General features: G+C 43.8%; 2 protein-coding genes across 5 annotated transcripts; one reads left to right on the top strand and one right to left on the bottom strand.

The window, feature by feature from the left end:
* Nucleotides 1–1,124: 1,124 nt before the first annotated feature.
* On the bottom strand, nt 1,125–21,223 carry LOC132789667 (uncharacterized). 4 transcript variants are annotated; one of them, XM_060797846.1, is made up of 8 exons: nt 21,100–21,223; nt 19,867–20,108; nt 12,521–15,442; nt 11,520–12,055; nt 11,264–11,456; nt 4,204–11,117; nt 3,953–4,138; nt 1,125–3,883 (listed from the first exon to the last, which is right to left on the bottom strand). In XM_060797846.1, exons 3-7 carry the CDS (start codon nt 14,572–14,574, stop codon nt 3,954–3,956), a joined length of 9,882 nt encoding a protein of 3,293 aa, XP_060653829.1. In that variant the 5' UTR covers nt 14,575–15,442; nt 19,867–20,108; nt 21,100–21,223; the 3' UTR covers nt 1,125–3,883; nt 3,953. The 4 variants fall into 4 exon arrangements, with proteins under 4 accessions (XP_060653829.1, XP_060653828.1, XP_060653830.1 ...); XM_060797845.1 differs by having other exon boundaries at nt 19,867–20,105; XM_060797847.1 differs by lacking the exon at nt 21,100–21,223 and having other exon boundaries at nt 4,315–11,117.
* A 176-nt stretch (nt 21,224–21,399) lies between these two features.
* On the top strand, nt 21,400–23,646 carry LOC132789669 (GATOR complex protein NPRL3). Its single transcript, XM_060797858.1, has one exon. The coding sequence runs from the start codon at nt 21,670–21,672 to the stop codon at nt 23,575–23,577; it is 1,908 nt and encodes a 635-aa protein (XP_060653841.1). The 5' UTR covers nt 21,400–21,669; the 3' UTR covers nt 23,578–23,646.
* The last annotated feature ends 58 nt before the right edge of the window (nt 23,647–23,704 follow it).

Below are 23,704 nucleotides of genomic sequence, written 5' to 3'. Positions count from 1 at the left end.
TCGCATTCGCCATTCTATCTATGTGACCCCAACTATTGCCAACTGCAGCGATAAGCTTAGACGACAATGACCAGACGTGCGCTGCACTTTGATCGCAGCTGCATTTTCTATCTAGAAATTCTTCGTGGGGCAATATCACGTACCGCTTGTAGTTGCAACAGCTATTCCAATGATTGCAACTTGAGACCAACCAGTTAATATCGAATTTTTTACAATTAACTTAACTTTTTTAATTGATATTACAGAATATATTCTGAACTAATTTTTAGTAAAAAACACATTTACTACAAAAATAGGCATTTTAATACTTTCTCTTTATCCCATTCAAATAGTTGAATAGAGAATTTCTTCATATGTTTATTTAATTTATATATTTTAATTTAATTGCTTATGTTATTATCAATCAACTTGGGACAAATGCTTCGCAGTTCTTAGGGGAACAAAATATTAAATTCAATTATAGAATTTTTGTAAAGCATCATTAACCGATTTGAGCCAAGATTAATCTGTACAGATCTTCGCCAGAAATTGTAAAATAATCATAATGTACCATTTGAATAGCTCCTTTAAAACTTCGCGTGTGAAACTCACACTGTGAATCAAACTTTAGGAAAAATATGGGACCAAGTCCCTATTGAAATCCTTTTTCTTATCTGAATAACTTTCCAGTGGGGACCGATTATTCACTATCGCATAAAATTGAGAACACTTCAAGGGCGGGCAATTTCAATTGTCGTATTCTTGGAGAATCGGCAAAGGAAATTAAGGAAACGCTGCTAACTAGCGGCGACTTTAAATAACAATTGTATAAATCCAGATTTATCTGTTAAAGTTCATTTACCTCCACATCGTTGGACGAAGCTCCGCAAATAAATACCATACTTACAAGTAGACAAATCTGAGTTTTAATTTTCTTGGAAAAATAAGATAGCAACTGAAAATTTAATTTGACAAGACATTAAAAAAATCGCAGCTGATAAGCCTCTAAATACGTAATGTAGGTCAGGAGTTTACGTAGATCAAGTTTTTTAATATTAATTGCAATCAGTCAGCAGCAGCAATAATATTAGGAAAATAAAACAATCCACCAAATCTGCCAGTATTCAAATAAAAACAAATTGTGTTTAAAATGTTATCATTTTATTTTCGTTTTATTTGTGTTTTTTTGTTTATTTGTAAAGAATCTTACGAATCCAATTTTTAATGTATTTTACAGACGGAAGTGTTATAAACATTCGCGCATGTTTTTTTTTATTTTGTTTTGTTTGTGTATGTGTTTTTGTATTTCGTTTAGTAAATAATTAACATATTTAATGTACATCAGTTAAACCAAATTTTAAGGCTAAAAACTCTACTCTTATTATTCAAAATTCGCACTTACAAATAAAGTAAAAATGATTATATTGAATTTCTCTCAAATAAGTTATAAGTAATTTATCTACAACTATTTTTTTTCTTTTCTTTTCAATTTTCATTACGAACTTGTTACAAATTTTCGGTATAGTAAATGTGTGTATATCTAATATTTATATAACTAGCTTTTATATAAGTATCATACAAATCCTAAATAAATTAACAATAATATTTTATATAAAATCGACTTTCTGATTATGTACAATATTTAAAAAAAGCCCATAAAGAAAAACAACAAATTCTTAATAGGTACAAAATCTAAAATGTATATCTTCTTTTGCGATTTCAAAGTTTAACAAGAGCTTTTGTTTTCAATATAATATTTCATGTATATGAGAATAATAATTGTTATGGTTGTTTTTGTGAAAATTATCTTACTTCGGGATGAACTTTAAATCTCTGAAATTCTAGCAATTGGTTTGAACTGATGCAAAAAAATATGCTTATGATTGATATAAGAATCAATAAAAAATTTACTCGATTTTCTCAAATTAAACCAAAATCTCAAACTTGAATATACGATTTGTAAGCAATTGTTTGGGGAGAATTAAGTCAGTTTATTTATTGATCGTATGTGTGATTAATCACACAGTTGAAATCATATCTCAAATGAAGAATCTCTTGCTTTCGGATTGAATAGTTTAAAAGAGAAAAAAGATTCGATTAAACTTTTGATTGATCAATCATAATTACCAACGGATTATTGAGTTTGCATCAGTCAAAACCATAATTTCATGATCATAATTATGAACTTTTGGGATTTGAATATTTTTCTTAGTTTAATTATATTTAAGTTAAAATTCACTTTGCTTACAAAATATTGTATGCTGTTAATTATTAAATGTAAATGTTCTTGTTATATACATAAAGTTTTAATTTCAGTGAAATGAAGTGGGGTAAAAAGTAAAAGTAAAAGTGTATACTTAGTTTCACGTTTTCTTTTAATTTGTTAATCTTAAAATATTGAATTAGATATACATATTCACAGGGTCAAAAATCGTAGTTGTTTTTGTATATTTTTTGTTTGCTGCACTTTCCCATTAAAGGATAGAAAATGTTAGTAAGACAAATGTAAAAAAAAAAATAAATAAATGTTATGTCGAACCCAATATATGTATTTTTAAGGTGGTGGGTTGAATAGGAAGGAGTTATGGTTAAGGAGCAGCGTGTTAGATAATAAACTTAGATCTAAATACGCGACGGCCTCATTACTAATCTTGTTTATATACAATTTTTTGTAACTTTTCCTGGTGTTTTTCCTTTTTTTTTCGTTAATTATAAATTTGTTTTAAGGTTACTTTCTTAGAATTAGATTACGTTCAATTAACTCGCGTTTTGTACTCTTTTTTCAATGTTTCCAAACTTACAAACTACAAGTAGCGTTTTCTATTTATTGTTTTTGTTTTGTTGAACAATAAACAACGCTTGTTTTTTTATGTACAAATATTTAACAATATGCACTTGTTTTTTTTACAATTTAATATTTACATGTTTTATGTACTGTTTTTCTGGTTTTCATTTTGGTTTTTAGTATTGCTTGCGTTTTAAGCCTGGTTATGCTGTTGTTGCAGTTTCTGTGTTGTTGTTATTTAAATTAATTTGTTTAGTTAATGCTTTGATTGTTGCCTTGAAGTATATGTAAATATACTCGCAGTGGCGTTACTCTTTAATTACAACTATTACAGAAAATGTATAAAAATCATCATAAACTTATCAGATTAATTGCAGAATCTCTCATGCATATTTCAGTTAAGTGAATTGAATTTAAATGAAATTTACTTAATTTTATAGTTATGACAAAGAAAAATGTAGTAAAATCTACTATGTTTAAATTAGGAATTTAAACTAACTGTTTAGCTAACCAACATGAAAAGATTTCAATTTGTTTGTTTATGTGTGTAGTTTTTCGATCTTTTTCGTACATCTAAGCATTTCTATATAGATATATATAATTATAGCGCTATGTATAGTATATATTTGTATATAGTAGCAAGTTGCTTGGTTGGTTACGAAAAAAGCGACTATCAAATAACTAAATCATTTAGCAGAAGGCTCTTTTGAAATATATTGTTACTGTTGCTGCTTTTTGTTGTTGTGGTTTGTTGTTTTTTGTGTTTCTCTGCTCAATCTCATATCGTTAATGCATATATACATATCTAAATTCTAGTTGTATGTGTAAGTAGTATAGTTATAGCGAGTAAATAGCGTTTACAACAAAAATAATAAGGATTTCATTTCCTGGCTACGATAGAGCGCGTTTTTTTCTATTCCGATTTTCTTTTCGCACTACATTTTTTTTTCGTTAAATAAGAAAAGCGCCTTCAATTATAATAGTTTATGGGTAAGGTTATTTTTTGCTTTCGAAGAGCACTTGAGCCAGGTTGATCGGTCGAGTTTCTTGTAGTTGTGATCTGAGTTATATTCTGGCTTTAGACTTGGATGTGTTACTGTAGTTAATTTATCGACGAAGCTGTTGAAAGAATTGGTAAATTAAATTAAATTATCATTTCACACTTTAGTGATTTTATTGTCCACTTACCTTAAGCGCCATCTCGCCTGGCGGTCGCCGAAGATGACTTTTCACCAGGTGTTCCTGATGCTCCAACGCCCAGGCGTTCAATCACACGCGAATCGCAAGATATGGTTCGTTGCATGAAACGTGATCTCTCGCTCATCTTCTCCTGTTGCTGCTCCAGCAATGTGGGCGCCGCATTAAAGTGGCCAGCTGGAAAATATATGAATATACATTAAAAACTTTAGATCAAGTTAACAAGATGTGTGACGTCTTACTCTTGGGCTTGTCGTCGAACATGTGCAACTTGTGGGCTGTGCTTAGGATGCTGTTGACGGTGCTCAACGTGGCTGCCGCCGAGTTTATAGCAGATGCATTAGCGGACTTACTCTTAAGCGACGACGCAGACTGCGCATGATGCGGCGATTGTTGCTGTTGTTGCTGCGCATAGTGCTGATTGCTGCCGCTGCTATTGCTGCTGCTGTTGTTGGTGACAATGTTGTTCTGGTGCACGCTGATCGAATTGCGTCGCTCCCGCATAGCTGCCTGAAAGCGTTCCGGCGACTGCAGCGAGCACTTGTTGATCGTCTGCGGCTTGGCAAAGCGTTCCATGGGTTTCGGTGGCGTTGTCGGTGTTGTGGGCGCCGTATCGACGGATGGACGATGTCGCATGCGGTACTCACTGATCGACAACTTGCGCTTTGGCATGGGCGCCGGTTCCGGCACCGTGAGCATGGGATTCAGACGCGGATCATGGCTAGCAGTGCGTGTGTAGAGTTTCAGTGGCGTTGTCGCTGGTGGTGGCATGCTGTCCGCGGCTGCAATGGGAGTGGTTGGCGCTGAAACAGTAGCGGAGGCGGCGGCAACAACAGCTGCTGCTGCAGCTTTTGCTTTTGTGGCCTCCAAATACTCGGCCAAGCTAGGCATGCTGTTGCTCTGCAGCTTAGCAATTGGTGAGGCCAAAGCAGCGCTGCTTGGCGGCTCCTGCAGCTTGCCGTAGATGGTATTGTAGTACGGCAATTGCTTGGCAGCCGAGGCGAGACTGTTGCTGCCGGGCACTACCATTGGCGAGGGTACAACGGGAGCAACTGCTGCTGCCATTGTTGGCGTCGGTTGGGTGATGAGCACAGGTATGGGAGCTGCTGAAATTGGGGGTGTGGGTGCGGGTGTGACTGCGGGCGTGGTGGGCTTGGCCAGCACTTTGGGCAAAGCGTTGACTGGCGGCGTAGCAGCTGCTGCCAGCGGCTGTTGTTGCGGCTTCTGTTGATTGTAGCTTTTCGCTTTGCTGTCCTTATCCTTTTCCTTCTCCTTGTCTTTGTCCTTTTGCTTCTTCTCGCGATCTTTTTTCTTGCTCTTCTTCTTCTCCTTCTTTTCCTTCTTAATCGCCGCCGCTATCAATGCCGCCTGCTGTCGACTGCCACACATGGATTCCCTTCGCCGACTAATCGCCGTCAACTTGCCACTCGCAATGGCAGCTGCCAGACTCATCGAACCAGGCAACTCCTGCTGCTGCTGTTGATGGTGATGGTTGTTCTCTTTGCGATGTTGCTGCTGATTCGCAGTAGTTGCTACGACACCAGCTGCTACTGCAGCTGTTGCTCCTGCTGTCGGTTGCTGCGGAGCTTTGCTGCTGTTGAGCAACAAGCTGCTGCTTAGGATTTGGCTGTTGGGCTTTGTCAACTCCTGCTCAAAGTTTGTCTGACGCTTCTTTGTGGTTGCCATGGGCGTGGTGGGCATTGCAGTTGGCGTTGGCGTCGTTGCTGGCGTCACACACATGGACATGGTGCGACGACGCAGCGCCGACTGTTGCTGCTGCTGTTGTTGTTGTTGTTCAAGTGGATGATTGCTATTGTGCTTGGTCTTGCCATTGGCTGTTGCTGTGGGAGTTGTTGCTGCAACTGCTGCTGTTGGCGTTGCTGGCAACAATTGTGGTTGCTGCGGTTGTTTGCTTTCTTTCGGCTTCTTTTTCAATTCAGGCGCTGGCATTGCTCCCAAGGTTGCAACGGTTGCTGCTGGCACCTTCTGCTTGTCCTTGTCCTTGGACTTCTTTTTCTCCTTTTTCGATTTCTTTAGCTGCTTGTCACGTTCACGCTTCTCGTCCTTCTCCTTGCTCGACTTCTTCACTATTGTCAACTCGGGCGTGGTGTTGGCTGTACTGCTGGTGCTGTTGTTGTTGCTATTGCTCTTGCTGGAGCTGGTGCTGCTGCTGTTGCTAGTGGCCTTCTTGTTGCGTGACTGCAGATACGAAATGTTTGCCGCATGGAAGGACAACAAGCGCTGTTGTATATCCAGCTCGGTTAGATTCTTGCTGCTGGCTGCAGTACTTGCTGTTGCTGTTGCAGTACTTGCTGGTGTTGTCGTAGTCACTGCAGCTGATGCCGTAGATGCAACTTTCGTGGCTACTGTTGCCGCAGATGCAGTTGCTGATGTTGCTGCTTTTGTTGTGACTACAGTGACTGCTGAGGTCACTGCTGCCGTGGCATTAGATGCCACTGCTGCTATTGCTGTAGTTGTTGCAACAGCTGCAGGCTTGGGTGTTAGCAATTCCAGCTTGGGTTTCTTCTTAAGCGGCTCTTCTGACTCTTCCTTGACAGCGGGCGCACGTGCCTTGATGGCCGCTTTCACCGAATCCACCAGCAATGTGGTGCTTGTTGCTGCTGTTGTTATTGCGTTGCTGGTTGTTGTAGCTAATGCTGCACTTGCTGTTACTGTTGTGCGCAGCAACGATTCACCTGGCTTGGGCTCTGGTATCGGTTCTAGTTTCGCAGGCAACATTTCCACATCTGGTTTGATCTCCGCTTTGGGCTCCACTTTAGCCAACTGCTGCTGCTGCTCCACTGAGTTTTCCAACTTAGGCTCATCAATGGACTCTTGCTGCAGCTGTTGCTCTTGCTGTTGTTGTTGCTGTTCCTCCTGTTCGCGCTTTACCTTCAGCAGCTCCTCGAACTTGTCGCACGCCTGACTTTCCTCACGCTCCACATCAATTTTGACATCTTCAGCGGCAGCGCTCGTATCTTCTGGCTCAATTTTCACCAAATTGTCCTCGGCCACAATCTGCTGAGCACCTGGACTCGGTGATCTCAAGATATCCACATCGTCGTCCTGTTCAAAGTGTAGCAGCTGTGTTTCCACCTTCAGCTGCTCTGTCTTGGGCTCCACTTTGTGATCTTCCTCGCCAGCGCTGCCAATAACATCGATATGTGGTTCGTCAGTGGCTGCTGATGTCTCAAGTCCGCCATTACTCATGACCACCAAACGACGCTTCTTCAACGGCGTGCTAAAGCCATTTGACAGCTGCTGTTGCGGTTGCTGCTGCTGTTGTGGTGGCTGCTGCTGCTGTTGCGCTTGGGGCGATGCTACGCTGCTTGGCGTCGGTGTCACCGGCGTCTGGGGCTGACTTTCGTCCGTGGTCTCCTCGCTGATGGCCTGACGTAGCCAGCGCTTCTTCACCGACGAATTGTTCTGTACTGATGGCGTCTGCAAACGCTCCGAGCCCTCAACTTGATGTATAAAGTGCTCCACTTTCAGTAATGCTGGTGCAGGTGGATCCTGCAACTGCAACTGTTGCTGTTGTTGTTGAAGTTGCTCACGGGAACCGTTGATTTCACTCATTGCCGCCTGCACTAGGCTGTCGAGGCCAGAGGTTTGTTGTTCCTGCTCCGATTGCTGGAACCAGCTGGACATGAGTGTTTTCTTCGTTTTAGCGCCACTGGGCGGATACTTAAATTCACCCATCGAAGGCGATGGCAATTGCTGAACTACGACTTGTTGTTGCTGTTGCTGCTGTTGTTGTGGCTGCTGTTCCAGTGGTCCCATGGCTGCTTCAATCAGCAGACAAGCGCTGCTCACTGCTCCAGTTGCGTTTGCTGCTGGTGGCTTGAAGGCGTCGCAATTGTTGTGCGCCAAGGCGAGCAACAAACCAGCTGCCTGATCAGCAGATTGCTGCTGTTGTTGTTGCTGCAGCATTAGGCTGTTGCTATTGTTAAGGCTGCTGTCGTTGTGTTGTTGTTGCTGCGATGCTGCTGCTGGCGACGCGAGTTCCGACTCCGTATGCGACTCATTGTCCGACTCGTTCATGCTCTTGCGTCGCTTGCTATTATTGTTGTTGTTGTTGTAGCTGCGACTAACTTTCCGTTTTTTCTTGTTGCGTCGCGATGCGTTGTTGTTGTTGTTATTGCTGCTGGTGGGCGTGGGGCAACCGCTGGCATTGGCATCCGTTGATTCGCTAATAGAATTGCTGCTGGCATTGCGTTTGCGTGGCGATGCCGGCGAGTTGCTGCTACGCTTGTTGCTGCCCGCTTGCCGACTGTCGCCACCTGCAACCGTAGCTCCCGTTGCTCCTGCTTTCTTACCGCGTGCCTCCTGCTTCTCCATTTTGTCGATTGCACGCAGTATGGCCTCCAATTTGCGCTCTTCGCGTGACTTTGGCTTGTCCTTTTTAGCTGCAGGTGTTGATGTGGCTGGCGTCGCAGTGGTTGACGCTGCTGCTGCTGTTGTCGGTGTTGCTGGCGTCGGAGTTGTTACTACGACATCTTCCTGCTTGGCTTCGAGCACAGGCGTGCTTGTTGTCGGCGTTGTGACAGCTGCTTTTACCGGCGATTTACGACTAGTTGGTGTTGCATTAATATTGCTGTTGTTGTTGCTCAGATTGTTGATAGGCAACGATACTGTCGATTTAATAGGCGTCTTGGTAGGCGATACTACAACAGGTTGATAGGGCTTTGGTTGTTGTTGCTGCTGCTGTTGTTGTTTCTGTTGTTGCTGCTGCTGCTGTTGTTGGTGCTGCTGTTGAAGCTGCTGCTGGTGTTGCGACTGTTGTAGCTGCTGTTGTTGTAGCTGCTGATGTTGTTGCGATTGTTGTTGTTGTTGTGCTTGCTGCTGCAATTGTTGCTGCGTCTGCTGCAGTTTCATTTGCTGCGTTGTAATTTTTATGGGCGTCACAATATGTGAAGTGGGCGTGGCATGCAGCGTTTGTAGCGCACTTACTGCCATGCGAGCCTCATCCGCCAGTTGTTGTTGCTGCAGGAAATGTTGCTGCTGCTGCTGCTGGTGTTGTTGTTGTTGCTGCTGCTGTTGAGGTTGCTGTTGTTGCGGCTGCAAATAATAAGTTGCCATGGGCCTCTGAGCAGCCGCTGCAGCTGCAATAACAGCCAATGGCTCCTGCGGCTGTTGTTGTTGCTGCTGCTGCTGCTGTTGCAGCAATGAAGGCTGCTGCTGTGCAGGCTTCGGCAACATCTGTGGGGACAACAACATAGGCGTTGGCAGCGCTGCCAGAATTTGTTGCTGCTGCTGCGTTGGACTGCGCTGCAGCAGTGATGTTTGCGGTGTCTGTTGTTGCTGTTGCTGCTGCAATGTGGGCGACTGCAGTTGAGTGGGCGTGGGCGATGGAATGGATACTGAGGGCGACGATGAAGATGTGCAAATGCCTGAATCGTGCAGCACACTCGACATGGAAACGGAGCACGAGTTGTTGCTGTTGCCGCCATTGCTGTTGCTGTTGCAGAGCATTGCTGCCGCCGCTGTGCCAACTGTTGCCGGCATCAAAGAAGCCGTCGCACTAGGCTTAAAGCCCAAATTAAGCTGACTGAGCTGTGGGCTATTCAGGCCCATGTGGCTACTACTCTCGCCGCTCGAGGATGTGGAACGATTGCGTGCCGTCGCCGCGGCTGCTGCAGCTGCAGCGGCTGCCGTCATGCTGTTGCCCAGCCCCATGGTCAGCTGTATGGCTGCCGCACTGTTCACAGAAGCGGCTGCGGCCGCTGCTGCTGCCGCCTTGTTGCGATGACTGCTGCGCGGTTGCGTGGGCGGTGCCTGCAATTGTTGTTGCACCGCCAGAGGCAATGCGAACAAACAATCGCTGCCCAGATCGCAGGCACAACGTGTGCTCGTCGGCTGGATGACAGCCGAATGTGATTTCTTATGCTCAACCGCCGTCAGATCATGCGGTTCATGTCGCACAGTAATCTCCGTCTGCGCCCGAATGTGCGTCAATGCCACAATGTACAGATGTAGTGTGCCCTTCTCGAAGTAGTGCTGCAACTCGGCGTTGGGTCGACAGGAGCGTCGCACGAAGCGTGCATCGTTGCCATAGGTGCGCGTATCCACGCAGACTTCGGGTCCCTTTAGGTAAGAGGGCAGCGGTTGCGGTGCCAGCTGTTGGTTGGCTGTCGTCTGCATTGGAGCCTCCACGCCCGGCAGTTGATAGAAGAACACAAACTGCCCGGGCGTCTTGTGCACCTTGAAGCTGTTGAGATAGTTGCTTGGCGGCGGCGTATTCATGTTCACGGTGGGATTCTGGGTGCGAAACTGGGTCGTTAGCATGTATTTGCCACGCAGCTCATGGATGGGCGAATGCGGCGCCAGATCAATGCTGCTGATCAACACCTTGGCTCCAGCATAGGGTATCAATTGAGCACGCTTCTCCAGTTCGCTGGCACAGCCGGCGGCAATCAGACGCAACGCCTTGTTTTCGGTATTTTGAATGCTTTGCAGCAAACTCGGTTGCTTCTGTATGGCATGCAGGCGGGCGCGCAACTCGGGCGAGTAATGATTGGTCACGGCGTATTCGTAGTGTTCGATCCATTGCCGCAGATTCGCTGCGTGCTTCTCAGCGGCAGTCAGAGCTGGACTGCTGCCACCGTTGCCATCACCACTCGATTTCGTTTTGCGTTTGCTGCTCTTCTTGGTGCCCTTGGCACTGGTTGAGCCACCACCGGCAACTCCAGCTCCCGCAGCACCGCCTGCTGCCAGCTTGTCGCCTCCTTTCTTACTCTTCTTCAGCGTTGTGGCGCCATCTTTGGTTTTCTTCGATTTTTTGCCCATGCCGGCAACAGTGGCGTTATTAGCGCCAGTTGCAAAGCCACCATTGAGTCCACTGCCCAGTCGTTGATGTTGCTGCTGCTGCTGTTGTTGCAGCAACTCCTGACTGCCGTAAAGTGAGCCACCCGGCACAGAAGCTGCTGCACCCAAAGGATTGCCCGCTGCAGCGGCTGTTGCGGCAGCGGCAGCTGCAACGGCGGCCACACCACTGGCTGCCTGACTGGCCACCAAAAGCATGTGCTCCTTGCGCTTTTGACGCTGCAACGCACGCGCTCTGGCCTTGTCCACTGGACGTGGCTGGCAGAGTTCGCACTGATACTCCTCCGGTATGTTGAGGCGATCGATGCCCATGCAGTCCACGTGCTGCCAGGCGCTGTAGAAAGATTGGGATTGTGTTTAGTAAGAGTTCCTTATTAGACAGTATGTCGGGTTTATGCAACAGCAAGAAGTATATAATTCTAAATGGCAAAGGAGACTTTTTCTACTTATTGCATACAACCGATATTATTTTAAACTTACGAGCACTTGTCACAGCAAATCATATAGCCATCATCATGCGTTAACTCGCAAATACAGCGCGTCACAGAATCATCCTCGGCCTCGGCTTCAGGCGCTGTTTCTGTCTCCTCACCGGGATCGATGTCAGCGCTTGCCAAGCGCGAACTACCGCTGATGGCCGAATGTGCATCATCGTCAGTTACATGGCGAGCAACTAGAAAAATAAAGTGTTTTAGTTTTGGCAGTCTATATAATTTACTTGAATGTTTTCACTTACTTTGTGGCGCAAAGTAGCTGCTGTAGCTGCCGCCTGGTGTAGTCGCTGCACCTGCCACAGTAACGCCAATGCCGCCCAAAGACCATTGCTGAGATTGCTGGGCTATCGCCCCAGTTGTTGCAGTCTGCTGCTGCTGCTGTTGTTGCTGCTGTTGTTGTTGTTGCTGCTGCTGCGAGGCGTAGGTGTGATCCTGCATTATGGCGTGTAGCTGCTGCAATCGCAAGTCTTGGGTATGCACTGGCACTGGACGCACTTCCTCAATGAACAACTCCTCCTCGTTGGCGCTCAACTGTTGTGGTTGCGTTGCCACTTGCTGTTGCGACTGTTGTGGCGGCTGCTGCTGCTGCAACTGTTGAGGCTGCTGCTGCTGTGTCGGCTGAGGCGTATGTTGTGGCTGCTGTTGGGGCTTCATTATCAACGTGGTTGCATCCACATGCACTGGTGTCAAGTGCGGCGTATTTGTTGTCGTATTGTTGTTGCTGGTTACGCTTCCACGCAGGCTGCTTAAATTGCTTGTGCTATTGCTGTGGTTCAGGCTGCAAGAAAAATCCCCAATATTAGTTTTTCTTCGATAATATTTGCTTTTTATTTGTTATCTGTATTTTACTATTTATTTACTATTTATTCTGCTAGCAGTTACAGTCCAAGCTGCATGAAGCCCTGAAACTCAGGCCAACTTTTCACATCGAAACAATTGGATCTCTTGATTTTGTTTTTTAATACTTGTCCACTTGACAATTATAACTTTGACAAAACCTACTTGGCTAGAAAGTGCATTTCATAAATAAATTCAACAATTTGACGATGTGCTAAATTGTTGAAAACTATCGATAGTAGTCGCACTTGTGCAGTCTTCATAATCTATCGATAGTACTATATTTCAAAAAGACATGCAATAATAGATCGTTTAATAGATCGATAGTTTTTTAAATTTACGTCGATAAGTGTCACATCTATAAATACTACGGATAAAATGAAGCATTTTTTTACGATTAGCTTACCTGTGCTTATAATACTCGACCACATTGGATGGCTGCTTGCGATTGGCAGCGGCCACCACAGCCTCATGTTGCTGCTTGCGTTCCAGCGACGCGGCTCGACTGCTCGGCGCACTGACCGATTGCCGGCGTGCCGCCGTTGCCGACATATACGAGGACATCGCCGCACTACCGCTGGCGAATCCATGCGAAGATATGCTCACCGAGGGCGTGCTGGAGGTGCTTACAGTTAGATATGACGCTGATGACGATGCCGATGGCGCTGACGAAGCTACTGTTGACGCTGAGGAACTCGGCGAGATTGCAGCTGCACCTTGAAAATGTGTCAGTAGCAAATTTCCCGAGGTTGCTGCAGTTACACTATTGCTGCTGCTGTTGCCATAAACAATTTGTGTGGGTGTTGCTGCTGTTGGTTGCGGCGGTGGCATATTGGTTGTGGTTACTGCTGCTGTTGGTGTTGTCGGTGTCGTCTGTTGCTGATACCGCTGTTGCTGCTGGCTGAACGACTTTTGCGCCATGCTCTGTAGTATGCGCGCCGACAACTCATCCGTCATCTGTGTGCCATTCACAATCATCACATCGTCGGTGATCAGCGAGGATTGCTGCTGCTGCTGCTGTTGTTGTTGCTGATGATGATGATCGCTGCTACTATCACTGCTGCTGGTGCTGTTGTAGTGTATTCGTTTGGTTTGTGCCGCCTGAATTTGGGGCTGATGCTGTTGTATGACAGTGCCATGAGAGTTGACAAACTTGATGGCCCCCGGCGTTGACTGCTGTAGCATATAGCCGCCACCAGTTGTTGCCGTCGTCTTCTGCTGCAACTGTGTGCCCTGCGGCAAATTAGCAGCCAGTTGTTGCAACGGTTGCTGCTGCACCACATACTTGCTGTTGTTGATGCTGCTGCCTGCCGATAGTTTTCCAACCTTGCTGGTCGTCAATTGTTGTTGCTGTTGCTTGGCGTAAACGTTCTGTTGCTGCTGAGGCACCGCGGCAATCGACAGCGCTGTCGTTGCGTTGTATTGCTTAACAAATTTCGTTTTAACGCCTGCTTTGTGGGTCGGCTGCTGTGCGGAGATAAAAGCTTTAAGCTGCTGCTGCTGTTGTTGTTGTTGCTGCTGCTGTTGATGCTGCTGCAGCATATTGCCCACGCTTTTGACCGTTATCTTCTGATTAGTCTTCTTGAGCAGCGCTGCAGCTGTTCCGCCAGTTGTTGTCGTTATCGCCGGTCGATTGATAGCAGCCGCATTGACATATTTTTGTTGCGTAGCCGTTGCTGGTTGCACAATTATCTGCGGCGTCTGTTGCTGCTGTGGTTGGTGCTGCTGCTGGGGCGGCACATACGATTGCAAACGCGTCACAACTCGCGAGCCGAGTGTCACCTTTTGCATTAGCGGCGTCGTTGTTGCATTGGCTGCTGTCTGCTGCTGTGGGGATTGAGCATAGCCTTGCAGCTGCTTTGCCGTTGCAATTCCACCTCCTGACGCTTTATAGGCGCTAATGCTGCCAAATTTTTGCTGCTGCTGCTGTTTGATTGCTGGCGTTGCCGTGACATACGGCAAATTCTTTGCGCTGAGATAGTTAAGCTGCTGCTGCTGTTGCTGTGTCTGGGAGGAGGATATTGGCGGTGCCTGTTTGGAGAGCACCGTGAGATTACTGAGCAACAGCTTGGAGTTGTGCGGCGGTGCCGACGAGGAGGCATCAATGATGACATTACTCGTGCTGCCATCGGTGGTGACAATCTTGTAGATTTGCGGATTGAGCAACTCATGCTGCTGCTGTTGCTGTGGCGTCTGCTGCTGCGCTGCTGCTGTGGCACGTACCGCATATTTTGGCGCTGGTTGCGCTTGAATGGACATGCGCCGCTGCATTATGCGCTTCAGCTGCGCCTGGGTTGACAAATTGCTGCCATCGATAACTATGTGTGGTTGGTGCTGTTGCTGCTGCTGTGGGCCACCGATGGCAATGCGGCTGTTGCCAGTACTGTTGTTGGTGTTGCTGCTGCTGCCGCTGCTGGCGACAGGTTCCACAAAGACCGTGTCGTGCGTGGACATGGGCATTGTTGTTACTGATGCTGTTCTTGTTGTTGTTGTTTATATCAATTTATAAATTGCTCACAAAAATAATAGTAATTATTATTATTATATTATGTGAATGTATTTATATATCGCTTTCGAAATTAAATTGTTATGTTTTTGTTTTAATTTTAGTTTTAGAAAGGGGCGGGGGGGCTCTGCTTTTAACTGGTGCTAAGTTTATGTTGCTCTTCTTCTGCTTTTGTAGCTGCTTCTTGGTTTTGCTTTTTGTCATTTCACAACACTAATACTACTTCACTAGACATCTCATTCACAAGAAGCCTTTGCCCCTGATGTTGCTGTTGTCGCCGTTGCTGCTGCAGTTGCGATTGTTGTTTGTTTTGTTTGAAATATGTTTGTGACTTCTGCCGCGCTATAAAGCTGCTGCGGTTGCTGCAAGTGCGATTACTTCTGCCTCTATACGTGATGGTGCCCCCCAAACCTTTGGGGGCCTAAGGCATAACCAGAAATGCTTTCCTCGTCGTTGGCGTTTGCCTGACCGCTGCTGGCGGCGGCTGCTAATTGTGGGCGGCGCGCATTCAAATTGCAAATACGATTTCCAACACTGTGCCACATTACATTGTTAGCCATTACAAACATAACGCCGCGTATTTTTTTATTCAGCTTCCTTCTCTCTATTGAGTCGGCGCTTCCGTTCTGGCGCGCCTTCTTCTTTTGTTGCTGCTTTCGTCTTCTGAATCTCTCGTTGTTATTGTTTTGTGTAGTCGAAAGTATCGTTGTTTTGATGTTAATGTTGATCTTGTTCTTATCGTTGTTGTTATCCAGCAACAACGGAACTACATCAATTTATTCTTAGCTCACCGAACGAGGTTTCGTTGTATGTTCCATTTGGCTGCAAGAAGAAAAGAATATTACATTAGATATTTTTCAAAAGTTGATAATAAATGAAAAAAAATCAATTTTTTATCGACGGGAATCGTTATCGTTTTCGATTAATGCTTGATAATTTATCGTACAGTGTTGCCAACCGCCAATTTAGTTGGCGCTCTTATGTAATCCAAAGCAAATGAACAAAACGAAACGCATGCGCATCGAAATTGTTGTTGCTTGTCTCATCTTTGTGTATGAGCGAGAGAGTATTTGTGTATTTTTCTAGTGTTCTTTTTATATGCCATTCGCAGCTGCACTTGCTGCAAACACACTCTTGAAGTAAGTAGCTGCTAACTCGTTAATAGAGAGACAACAGCGGCAACTACAACTACAACTACCAAGTGATACGTTATGAACTTGCATTGTTTACATTTGTATTTGTGTGCGTTTCGCGTTAGTGTACATGTGTGTGTGGTATGTGTGTGCCCAAGCACTTGTGCATTTTTGCGTTAAGACACAAGAAAACCTGTTCTCTCCTCCTGTGTTTGCGTTTTGGCCACTCATCATTTTTATGAGCGACGCTAATCATGTCAAGCAAAAAAGCCTTGCACAAAGACAAACTTTATAAATTCCAAAGCATCTCTTGATGAAATATATATTGCATTACTATCATTTTGATGCCATATAAGAGTTAGTCATAGATATTTATTTGTTTTTCAACTGTAGCTCGATCATCCGGCATTTATCGAATCTTCTTTTGTTTTTAGTTTCTAAATTATTTCTCTTGCGCAGTCGCTTTACACCTCATTATTCGTATTTACAAGATACAACTACATTTGGGATTGTATGTGTATATAAATATATATGTGTGTGTATGTGTTTGTGTGGCTTTTGGTCGTTGCCAAAGCCAAAGCAAAAAGTGAATGCACTAATTTTGCCTTGGCATCCGGCGCGGCATTCATTGCAGTCGACGACATCGCGCATTGTTGTTGTTGTTACTACTGCTGCTGTTTTTAGTATCTATTACCAGTTGTAGTTGTTGCTGCTATTGTTGTTGCACTTGGCTCTCAACGGTTCTAAGTACAGGCGATGGCAGCAACGTTTTGCGACTATACGAAATATCATTTCTAATTGAAATAGGGCACAGACCGCAACCAACGTTGCAGTCGCCGCATTTACATTCAATTGAGTGCTATTCGTGTGTTTGTTGTTGCTAGCTTTTATTCGCTTTTACTTAGCAATCAATTTGAATTGCTAAGGAAGAAACAGCAAAAGCAGCAGCAGCGGGCAGCAACAGCAACAAAAGCGCGCACAATTTCACAGAATTGCGAATTGCTAATTGCACAGTCAATGGGCTTATGTAACCTCCCCCCATCGTCAAGTATTACTGCATGTCGATACACATACATATGCATGCAAATGTAAATGTGTATTTGTGTAAATACCTTGTCGAATTAGCCGCATACTTCATCATTTACAATGTACATAATTATAACAGCTAATTTGTATAACAGAAGCTGGCTACACAGCCGCATATCCATAATGTTATGTAATACTATCTATTGCACTCTTACACATGGACATCAACGAAATGCATGTGTGTCTGTTTGTCAACTTTTGTTGTTCCCCATCGCATTTCCAATAAGAACATGTGTGAAGATAGCAAGCCCGAGATGCAGAAAAATGACTTATGCATGTATTTTTATTTTTTATATGCCTTTTATTCCTATTTATATATACTACATGTTTCTCGCTGCCAATGATGGGAGAGAATTGTGTAATTTTGTGTGTGGCCTGACACACACGCACAAATGTGTGTATATAATTTATTTCCGTTTGATGTTGTTTCTCAATAGAAGCGACAAGCACAAACAAAGCTCCTCGCCCAGCCCCAAGATAACAGAGAAGCAACAACAATTTAGGTGCTGCAGATTGATTTTATTTATGTGTATGTGTGTCGTATTTACTAAGTTGACGAAAACGACTACGACATACTTTAATTTATAAACAAGCATCTAAAAAAGCACAAGATGCAGATAAAATATAAAATAGGCACATTGCAATTGTATGCGTGTCGATTTCACACACACAAACACACATTTTCACATTTGTAGGTATAAATACCAGAAAGGTGAAATACACGGCAAAGAGTAAATATACAACAAACAACTGTGTATGCAAAAGCTTGAAAGTTTAAACCCTACCGCAACCAACTAACGTCTAAAATGCGCGCCATAAACAAATTTACACACACACTTCGCAAATGTGCGTTCCTGTGTGTGTGCGTGTGTATTAGTTAGCAAACTTGCAAGAGTGAAAGAGCATGTTTGACTGCACATTGAAACTTACCGCAAGCAAAACAACAATCATACAACATGGCGACTGGTCGCCGCCGCGCTTTCGTTAAGATTTACGTTAGGTTCGAGAGAGACGAAAACTCACAAATGTTGGAATTGCAATATGTGTACATAGTTGTCAGGTCAACAAGCAAAGCTTCCTCATAAATTCCAAATTCAACAGCAAATCTAATCGGTGCCAACGATCGATATCAATGCCAAACTATCGACTATTCACATTCGTTACATATTCAATGGCATTTACAACTACGCGAGTAGAAAAGTTAATGCAATTGCCATCGCCTGTCTTACATACACACTGACACACCAGATCAGGGACAGCCCCACACCCACATATACGTATACATATGTGCAAATGTGTGTACATCCATACTTTGATATACCCACACCTACATTTCAATGCTGTACTCTATCTGCTTGTGTTTTACATATGGTTTTTGGTTTAGTTTGGTTTGTTGATGATGATGCCAGCCAGCTCTAGTGTTGCTAGTGTCAACTAATTGCGTCTTATTTTTTTGTTGTTGCGCGCATTTTATACGCTTGTTTGCCTCTCTGTTTTCATTGTTTTTTAAGCGACTGACGTTTTATTTTTCCATTATTGGATAAACTTTGGACAGACTATCGTTTTCTAATCTGTTTTAAACTGAAGTTCTACTGAAATGCATACTAATTAGAAAATTATAACTATTTCCAATTGTCTAATTCAGTAGTACATTTATAGATGTTTACTATATGTATCTGAAAAGCTAAAGAAATTTCTCGCATTATAACAAACCAATACATACATACATATGCATGCATGTGTAATTGCAAGTTCGTATGCGCGTATGTATGTATGAGAACAGATTCATCGAACAGGGGTACATATGCATGTTTTTGGCGGGGGAGTATTAGCGGCAAATAGTGACAACCCTTGAGTTATCGAATGCCTTTTTGCATCTGCAATTTGCAGTGTCCATTATGTATGGGTCCAGGGAATATATATGCATATGTATATACTAAAAACTTGTTCATCAACTTTTGCTTTCATTTTTGCCCATACCACAGAAAGTGGCGAAAAATCGTACAGGGCAGGCGAGGCAAAAAATCACGTATGCGTAAAGAGAAGCACAGCACAGGCCCACAATTGGAATGGGAGATGTGTTGAAAAGAGACAAATAGATGAGCACACACACCAGCCAACCTACAGCAGCAACCAACTTCACGGCGTACAAGCGTGTAAACAGCCAGACTAGGTAGTAAAACGTTTGACGAAAACATAACACACGATTGGAGAGTACAGCAGAATTCGAAAAAACCACAGAATATAGAAAAATCTAAATTACTGCGGTGCCGTTCTAACATCACGTAAAATATATAAAACGCAATTCCAACATGGCGACCCTAACAATAACTTTAGCAACATATAGTTCACAATAAATTCTGAGATAATTTACAAATCCTCTCGGTTAATTCAATTTATTTTTCGCTTATTGCGCATGTCAAAACAATAAACCACGCAACCACACATGCAGTGGTTGTAGGTTTTAGTTAATTATACATACAAAAATGTATGCAGTTAAGCATCTTAACAAATTTGTTATACTACACATTTCTTTCGAAGAACATTTATTCAAACATTAGCCTAAACATTTTTTAAGCACAAATGAAATATAAAACAAATACACATTTTACGTGTGTTTTGTAAATAGGTGGCAACTCTACGCAGCTCAATTACGCACAACTAACTTCACGTTGCACAAAAGAAAATCGCAAGCAAAACAAACGAACGCGCAAGATATATGCCATAGCTGTAAGTGCGAGTGAGCACAGTATAGAACGTATAGGGAAAAGTACGAAATTAAATATGGCGACCCACTGTGCGAAAAAAAACTCAAAAATTTACAATAGCAATTTAATTAAAATCATTTAATTTCACAAAATGTGCATCCATAGTCAAACCAACAAATTAAGTCTTAAACAGAATTTTCTAGATTCAATTGGGCGAAAGGAGACATATTCAAATCATGCACGTAATTCTCGACATTGTTGGAACACGATTTGCGCGCGCGTCGAGTTTGTTTTGTTTAGCAGTTTAATATGTACTCACCGCGAATAATTTGTATTTTTAATTCATTATGCACAACACGATTTAAAATGGCAAGCTGTTGAGTTAAGTTTACCGCTTGGCTTTTGTTTTTTTCGGCACAAAATTATGTTTTGAATATATTTTTTATATTTATATTTTGGGTTTTTTTTCACATAATCACAAATTAAATTCGCACACACTGTAATTGGGATTGAAGGATTTGTGGTTGTGGAACGCGATGTTGTTTTACTGTTTGCTTCCTGCTAAAATAAACGTTTCCACTTTGATTAATCAATTTTATTATTAATACGTATGGCATAAGAAACACAACGACGAAAAGTGCGCACAAAACCTATTATATAGCGTGTGTAAGAGCGAGATGAACATACGGAGTTGTGCTGCGCGCGCACTTGTATCACCTAGTGAGTGAGAGCCACAATATAGTGTGGCCGTTTTGGCTTACGGGCATAGGCATGCCAACTAGCACAAATCCTACCTATTATCGGCTATTTTATTTTGTTCGCGCTGCTGCTCTGCTTCTTCTACTTTGTCTTTCTTTAGACTATTACTACTGCGCCTGCCATCATTCCGCTGTGTACTTTATAGTGCTGTACGTACAATCGTTTTGTCTTTCTGTCTGTTCGTTCGCTGATACATACAAACATACAGAAGTTATATGCATGCATGTATACACGGCGCCAGCAAAATACATGTATGTATGTATGCACCTATGTACATACATATAAAATCTATACACGGATATTGCCGCTCGCTCATATACACAAAATTTAATATATTTTGACTATGAAATAATACACGTTTCTGGGTGGTAAACATACACGAAAAAAGATATACATATATGGGCAAGCAAACTGTCTAATTGCATACACATATTTGTGTATATGAATAATTTTTAATAGACCATATGTAAGTAGACGTTTGGCTTTTAACACATTTAAGTGAAAGATAGAATCAACACTTGCACACGACAAAAATATAACTCCAATTTGTATAATTCTTCATTACATTTTGTACCTCGCTTCGTGTTCAACACACAAACACACGCTTTCAAATATACAATGTATGTATGTAGACCGCTGTGCTACAACACTTTAATGGCATCTCGCTTACACTTACGCTTTGCACGCATTGTACCTTTCACGTCCTATGTGTTTTTCCTCTTTACCAACACACGCTAATAAGACAAATTTTAAAACTACATTTTAAGCAATAACTAACACGTTTCACCATTACATTTTATTGTGTTGTGATAACTGCACTTGAGCACAGTGCTCGAAATCTATTTTTTCTAATTTATTTGTTGACTTTACACTGATAAACGCGTTTCACACTCCGCGTTACTCCGATTCTTCTTCTTGAAAGCGCAGAATCAGGGTGGCCGCAGTTTGCTCATCAAAATGTACTATTTAATATACGCAAAATATACCGAGTTATATCACTGGCATAATTATTAACTGGTTACACTTCGTAAGGTAGATTTGTATTTTGCAAAACAATTGTGTGCCGAAGTGTGTGTGGTTTTTAGTTTCATTACAAATCTTGAATAATATTTATATTGCAACTATGAGTAGGCTATTGGTTTTTAAAGTATATTCTATGTATTAATACCAAGTGCAACGGAGGTTGTGCCGAATTTATTTGTATGTTAATGCTAACGCACTGTTACACTCAAAATTACGCTGTTAAGTTGACAATGCGGCGAATTCCCCAATGCAGAGCTGTTTACTATATTATCGATAACCTGCCGTCGCCCTAGTGATAAACAGCTGATAGCAATAGAAATAATAAATAAATAATGCTGCAATGGAGGTAAATCCGCTGGCCGTGATACTTGTCTATTTCGACAGCAAAGGCGATCGTCTGCTGTATCGCTATCCATACCAAACACTCGGCCAAACGCTCAAATTGGAAGAGCCGCACGAAGAGCAACTGAACAAAAAGCGCAATCCCTTCGCCGTCGCAAGCACTGATGACCTGCTGCAAACGCCCACGCATCAACATCCGACCCAAGCTCAAGGTCAGGGACAGGGACAGCTGCAGGGCTTTGCAGACGATGTGTTGTCTGCTTTGTTTGCAGTCAAGCCGCAACTTTGCAACCAGAAATTCGAGCTCAAACTAAACGATGTGCGCTTCGTCAGTCATCCCACTTTGATCAGCGTGGTGCCTGCTGTGACATCCAATTCAGCGTCAAATCAAACCACAACGTCTGGTAGCAATGCAGCTAGCAGCAGCATGGCTGTAACTGTGGCAAAGAAGCAACAAATGTTGATCAACATTGTGTTTGCTCTGCATGCACAGGCAAGTTACTCTATTGTCAAGTGCTACCACGAGTTAAGCAAGCGCCTGGGACTGGCGCTCAAATTTGAGGAACAACGCAGTGGCTATCTAACGGAACAAACGGCGTACATGGCGCGCACCCATGACGAACAGCAACAACAGCCGCTGGAACGCACCTTTGAGCTGATCGCAGAACGTTGCAGCTTGGCTAAAGCGCTTAAGTCAATCTGCAATGATTTGTGCACCACGGGATTGCTGAGCACCACGCTGAACTCGAATTTAACGCTGACCTTTTGTCTGCCCGCAAAGGCACATCAGCTGCACAAGAAGGGTAGCATGGTGGATCCGGAGACAATTGATCGTTGTCTCCGCGCACTGAAGCCCTATCATGGAATGTTGCTACTCGTAGACTTTGCCGAGCTGTTGGACTGTGTGCCACCAACGGGGGCCCGCATGTTGTGGCAACTGGTGGACGCATACAATCCGCTCATCAGTCTGCAGAGCATGGCCTCAAATGCGGATCTGAGCATTGAGCATGTCTACAAGTTGGTCTCGCATCTGGTTTACTGGGCCAAGGCCACCATCATCTATCCACTGTGCGAGACGAATGTCTATGTGATTGCGCCAGATGCGCCGCTGCACACCAAGTCGCATCTGGTGGAGAAGTTCTCGACGCGCTTTGCGGGCATGTCGCTGTTTGAGGTCATTTCCGACTTCTCGTTGCCCACATCGATTGGACACTTGACGACGCCGCTACAGCAGCCGGCTCGTCAGGGCATTCTGGCCCAAATGGTGCTGTGGATGCTGCAGCATCATCTGCTCATGCAACTACACACCTACGTACAGTTTATGCCCAGCGATGACGATGAGTTTGGCGACTCCGCCTCATGCAATCAAACCCACATGCCCGGCAGCTGTGACAATCTGACAGAGGAGGAGCGCGACGAGGATCCACTGCACGGTGGCTCCATCTTGAGCATGTCCAGCCAACCTTTGCCGATGCCCGTCAATGCCAACAGGCGTCCGATGGTGGAGGATCACGACTCGCTGGCCTCGGATAACATTGCAGTGCAGCCGTCAAGTAGCCACAAGTCAAACTTTAGCATGACGGCATCGCTGAGCACCGACAACTGCGATAGCTTGGACTCCATGGAGGACGAGCAGAAGTTGAAGGAGCTGCTGCAGGTGTTCAATGATGCCGATCGTGCCGCCATTCGCCGCATTCCCGCCTCCCTGAATGTGGATGATCTGTCGCTGCTGGTGAAGCTTTATCAGATGGGATACTTTAAGAGCGAGCATCATCTCGAGGAGATCATGTACTTTGAGAATCTGCGACGGTCGCAGCTGCTGCAGTTGCTTGACAAGTTTCGCGACGTGCTCATCATTTATGAGACCGAAGATCCCGCCATAGCCTCAATGTACAACAACAAATAATAGTTTGTAAGCTTAATGTAATTTGTGTCTATAATAAAGGGCATTCCAAATGCTAATCATGGTTAAGAATTCTCTATGAATTACTTTTTGTGGCCAATGGGAGAAGGCTGAGAGGGAAATTAATTAG

This window comes from Drosophila nasuta, chromosome 3 (genome assembly GCF_023558535.2).
Source record: "Drosophila nasuta strain 15112-1781.00 chromosome 3, ASM2355853v1, whole genome shotgun sequence".
Taxonomy (NCBI): Eukaryota; Metazoa; Arthropoda; class Insecta; order Diptera; family Drosophilidae; genus Drosophila; species Drosophila nasuta.
The sequence above is the reverse complement of the archived record's forward strand: the minus strand, read 5'-3'. Positions and strand labels throughout refer to the sequence as shown.